General features: G+C 45.7%; 2 protein-coding genes across 4 annotated transcripts in view; one reads left to right on the plus strand and one right to left on the minus strand.

The window, feature by feature from the left end:
- Positions 1-318: 318 nt before the first annotated feature.
- NKAPD1 (NKAP domain containing 1) lies at positions 319-4,464 on the minus strand. Of its 3 annotated transcripts, none has more exons than XM_026068634.1 (4): positions 4,364-4,464; positions 3,249-3,404; positions 2,649-2,702; positions 319-1,726 (listed from the first exon to the last, which is right to left on the minus strand). In XM_026068634.1, the coding sequence occupies exons 1-4, from the start codon at positions 4,444-4,446 to the stop codon at positions 1,207-1,209; spliced, it is 813 nt and encodes a 270-aa protein (XP_025924419.1). In that variant the 5' UTR covers positions 4,447-4,464; the 3' UTR covers positions 319-1,206. The 3 variants fall into 3 exon arrangements, with proteins under 3 accessions (XP_025924419.1, XP_025924420.1, XP_025924421.1); XM_026068635.1 differs by having other exon boundaries at positions 3,249-3,516; positions 4,364-4,449; XM_026068636.1 differs by having other exon boundaries at positions 3,249-3,529; positions 4,364-4,436.
- A 451-nt stretch (positions 4,465-4,915) lies between these two features.
- The window catches only part of PIH1D2 (PIH1 domain containing 2), a 4,926-nt gene continuing 4,469 nt past the window's right edge, over positions 4,916-5,372 (plus strand). Inside the window, exon 1 of the mRNA XM_026068682.1 lies at positions 4,916-4,927. Coding sequence (XP_025924467.1) covers positions 4,916-4,927 — 12 coding nt within the window. The remainder of the gene's footprint in view (positions 4,928-5,372) is intronic.

Genomic DNA, 5,372 nt, shown 5'->3' on the forward strand with positions numbered 1-5,372 from the left:
CGCCCGCAGCAGCCCCAGTGCCGCCATCGTCCCCGCCAACCCAAGGGCAGCGCGCCGGAAGCGGAAGCCGCCAACGCCCTTCCGCTTCCGGCGGCGCCCGCGCCCGCGCCCGCTAGGAGGCGGCCGGGGAGAGCGGCGGCAGCAGCAGCAGCGGCGGCGGCGCGGTTGAACCCCCGAAACGGGGAGCGCGGCCGCCGCCGTTACCTGCCCCCCGCGACGCCTGCTCGCACCCGCGACGCGAACGCGGGGCGCAGGGGGCGCCGCCTGGGCGCCTCGGGCCTGGGCTCTGTCCCTGGGCCCCGAACAACGACAACAGCATCAAGCGTCTCCGCRTTTATTTATTATTCTCTCTTAAAGGAAGGCCGGGCGCTTCCACGGCAGGGGAACTGCCCCGCACCAGCTTTCCCACTAACGCAGTGGGCAGGCCAGAGACAGAACACAAAACCCGTGGAGGCTTCTCTGCCAGCACAAACGGGCTCCCCGTTCCCCTACAGGGCAAGAAGGAAAGCCAGGCACAGCAGCCCGCCAGTGCTGGGGATGCAGAGAGGTCTCCAACACACACACACACACACACACGTCTCTTCTCTTTTCATTACAAAAGGCGTATCTGCACCTTCACTGGAACGAGAGCATTCCCCTACGCTCCCTTCTGCCTCCAGCTAACTCTGCACGCAGCACACAGGTCTGCTTCTGCTGCAGGGAGGGAAGACAAAGTCACCACGTGCTTAAACCCAACAGCATTTCCTTTGTTATCAGCTTAGCTGACGGACTTTCATACTGGACTTTCATCTCTCCGCTCTTTTATTGCATGTGTTGGTCATTACTTGGGTAATGAAAAAAGAATCTGTTAAAACTTAATTAAAAAAATAAAAATGGTGCAAACACGCCCGTTTTCCCCTGTAGACAGCCTATGACATTTCTGCGCATCAAAGGTCAACCTGGCGACCGAAAGAGAACCTGGAGTAGGCAGGACCAACCTGCGGGACGGGTAACTGCTCCCCAGCTTCTCCAGCGCCAAGTCTGTGAAAAGCAAGGGGGCACCTCCTGCAGGCGGCCAGAGCTCAGTTTCTCCCCTGCGGGCTGGCAGGATGTATAAACCACAGTGTTGAACACAAGTTGTACCGTGTGGCAGTGCTGAAAGAAAAACACCTGCCTCTGTCCTCTACCTTGTTGTCTGAGCCACAGCCTAGACTCAGTATTTCCTCATCAATCCTCATCTGAGCTATCCTCTGATTTCTCATCAGCTGCCACTTTCCAGTTCTTCCTCTTGCTCCTCTTCTCTGGTACTTCACTGTTCCTCTCTGACACAGAATTGTGACGTTTCTTTCTCTTTTTGGGGGGGCATTTCTCTTTTTTCTCCTCAGATTCACTGTCCTCAGAGCTGCTGGTGGTTGAGCTGCTTGCATGGGAAAAGTCACTTTCCTGCCCAGAAGAGGAGGCAGGTTTCCTGGCAGGCACTTTCCTGGTCTTTTTCTTGCGCTTGTGTTTCCCCTTCCGGGTGCTTGAAGTCTCTTCTGAGCACTCACTCTCCTGGGAAGAGTCTGATGATGTTCTCGCCTGCTCCTTTTTCTTTTTCTTTCGCTTTTTGTGTGATCGTTTTTTTTGTTTCTTCTTGTGCGATTTCTTTGTTTTTTTCCGTTTGTGCGACTCACGGGCAGGTTGCTTTCCCAGATGAGACTTCTTCTTCCCATTGACGGCATTTTGTTCATCTCCTTCTTGCTGGTCACTGTAAGAAGAGCAAGTATGACCAGAAGGAAGTAGACAGGCAGGCCTGCAACAGTTGAGCCTTTTCTGTCTCAAAGTTTTAAACAAGCCCATTGATTCATTAGGCTTGCGCAGGGAGATGGATGCTACRACAGATAAGGTAGCTGCTTTTTTTGGTTCAAGTGTTTTTTTTAACAGTTTGGGTCCACACCTTCCTAATAGTCATTTTAAAGATATTTTAGCCAAAACCAAGGAGTACATGTATTCAAAACAACTGCGTATGAAAAACTCATTGATAGCAGGTTATTTCAAATCTGTGAATTAGAAATTCCAGATGAATAGTGTACTTGATGATTCTGCTACATATAGTTTAGAAACAATTAATGCTGTCTAAGATTTTATTTCACAATCAAGTCTCCATTTTGAAGGGAGGGTTCATATTCTCCAAATAAGGAGCAACGCGGATAATCCAGGTACACTGTAACACAAAAGGGAAACCTGGAGCTAATATTTGAGAGGCTGTATACTGAGCTGATTTGGATCCGGTCTATTACTCAGGCAGATCTCTCAGATTCATAACATTTTATTAACTTAAGTTACAGCTGAATGTCTGATAAATATAAGATTCCCCTTCTGAGACTCAGACGAGGGACAACCTGACACAGAGCAGGGAGTGTCACAGAAGAAGACAACTTAAACCTTAACTCAGTATTTTCTGCCTTAGAAGATAATGCCAGCATCCTTATGAAATTACATTTGTTCTGAATTGAAAAAAAATCCGCATTAATGGACTAGAATTTTTCAAGGACATCTCTAACTGAACAGTTCTGCTTTGACAGTAAAGGTTGAYCTACAGTCAACACTGAAAACTCAATTTGTAAAATTCCCTGCACAACCTGACAGAAATAAGATTCTGAATACCTTAGTGAGCCTGTTTGCCTTACCTATCTGTATCAAATTCTTCAGGGTATAACTCTTTATAGCCACTGTGACCCCATCTGTAAGGAAGCAGAAACATCTGTTAGAAACAGACAAGGCTTTTAAGAAAAATAAAAATAAATAAATAAAGTTCTGAAAAGTCAGAGCCACAAAATGAGCATGAGTTTAGACAGCAAAGAAGAAAGGACATGAGAACRTTCTCAACAAAAAAGGAAGGAAAAGCAACCAATTTGGATGGTACTATATTAACACACGTGATGTTCTCAGTCTCCTTCCCATTTCAGATTAGGGAAATGGCACAACTCACATTTCTTCAAAATACCCGAGAGCACTAATCTACATTTCTCAAGATTTTTTTTTCAATTCCTTGCGCAAAGTAATAAACACTAAGCTTAATGTGACTTCAGAACTCTATGGATGAACTCAAATCTAGGCATTTTGTGACACTGCACAAGTTCGTGCATCTTACTTATTCAGCCTCAAAATGAGATTAACCACTATTTTATAGGAGTACATATTGGAAAGAGAAATGTAGCAACTTTTGGGGACAGGACTTCAGAAAGGTGTTCTGGTTATAATCTCAGAGTATTGATTCCCCCACAGACCTGTCTGGCATGTTGGCTTCACATTCATAGAGCTTTTTATTCCAGGACCGGGCCCTAAGGAGATCATCTTCGAAGGGGTCAAGAAATTGCGAGTTCTTTGCTTTCCAGTCGGCCCTGTGGCTCTCCTCATCAAAGCCGTCGCTGCGCATCCGACTGCTGCAGAGAGAGAACAGTTGTCCTTCAGCAGTCAGTTCTGGTGGAGAAACTTTCTGAGCAAGGGGTTAGTCCAGCGAGGGGAGCAAAAATCCAGCAAGTCTGGGATGTCCATCTATGCAAGAAGACTGAATATCATTTCCACAGACAGTCATCATTAAGAGCTCGTACAAAGCCAATTCAGTGGCTAACACTGGTTTTCACATTTACCACTGCTCTCTATGCACAGCAAAATTCTTTGCAAACAGCGATGCTCACAGCACTTGGAAGAGCTCCCTCTTTACTTTGCCTACCTCCAAAAATGTAGTTCTCTTCCTCCAGAATACTGTTTCTCGCTTGAAATGCCACATTTCCTGAGCCAAGCAACCCCAGTGGACTCAGCACAGGTGCGAAAGGTGTTCTCTCCCGAGAAACTAAAACCACTTCCTCTAACATACGCACTTCTGAAAAGTCTTCACACCAGTAAAAATCCAGCGTAACAAAACAAAAAACAAAACAAAACAAAACAACCCCCCCCCCCCAAACCAGAATGGTTTAAGAGATACCCCTCGAGCAGCAGTCAATACCGGGGGTATTGCAGGACCCCATACTAGAACAATTTTGTTCGCTGCTAGACCTACATCTCCTTTTAAATGCCAGTACATTTAGACTCTCCTTACAACATCCTGACATGCTACTTAAGCACTTCCTACCCCAACTGCTTCAGAGAGCCTGGCCTACTTAATCCTGTATTTTAAAGACTGTACATCTAGATGAATAGATAAAAGGTCAGACTTAAGCAGGGGTTTTGACCTCTTTCTGGGGATTCACTAAGAAGGAAGCATGGATCTCTACTGCCACCATGGTCTCCTTATATTATACGGTCATCACATAATGTTCTTAAAATATTTTTAAAATATTATTTAGTATTATAAATACTGTTAAGTCAAGGCAGTTATTTCCTCCACACAACTAAAACCCACCTGGARGTGTCAGACAGCATTCTGCTTTGCTTTCTCCAGTAAGTCTCTTCTGTTTGCTTCTCCCACTCCCGTATTTTCCACATTTCTGATTCTTCCTGAATCTGTAAATCATAATAGGGAAATAAGCTTAATCTTTCCACATTAGGGAAACTTTACAGACAGGTAGCATGTAGTACCAACTCCTATGTCATCACTCCCGCTACCAAAATTCACACCAAACTTTCCTCAAAGAGATGAATATAAACAAAAGRAGAAATCTCTTGATGGCAATACACTAGCAAAACAACTAAGTGTCACAGCATGATAAATAATGGGTTTGATCCTGCAACTGGAGCTTTGATTGCCTCATTTTGCTATCTCACCCAGGCTGACTACCTTGCCTTGTCATTCATTGCCATTCCAAGCCTACGTGCATCCAGAGAATTCAGTATGCAATCATCACCCGGAAGGACAAGGCCAAAGGAAGAACTTACATGAAAAACTGAAAAAAAACACAGCATGCAAATACTGAGGGGGGTGACATGCATTTATGTTCATGTGCTCTGACTGTAAATGAATAATTTTGTGAGTGCATGAGATTAATGAGTTGGACCTGCTTAATTACAAGGATTAMTTAAATAGCTTGCTACAGATGATGCAGCTCCTATATCATCCACTAAAATACTGCCTGTGTACATTAACACGAAGTTCAAGACTTTTGAAGCATTTACAGTATGTAAAAGCTATAATGGGGGGAAAAAAAMCTCGCTTTAGGGGTTTAGGTTTTTTAGGAAGTAAAGTATAATTCCCATGAAAGAAGATCCCGAGAAAACTGTCTGCAGAGCAGGCAAAGCCGGCGCGCAAAGGCAGTGCCAGGCCCCTGCCAGGCTGCCACCTCAGGAGAGCCCAGAGCGGGCAAAGCGAAAGTGAGAGCAAGTCGGTCCTGTCACTGCCTTCAGCAAGTTCCTTTTCTGCCCCCAAAACGCGTCTGCTCCCCCCTTCTCCCCCCCACCGGCTCGGGCGGCGCCCG

The sequence above is a fragment of the Apteryx rowi genome, unplaced genomic scaffold, assembly GCF_003343035.1.
Source record: "Apteryx rowi isolate R43461 unplaced genomic scaffold, aptRow1 scaffold_278, whole genome shotgun sequence".
Classification (NCBI taxonomy): Eukaryota; Metazoa; Chordata; class Aves; order Apterygiformes; family Apterygidae; genus Apteryx; species Apteryx rowi.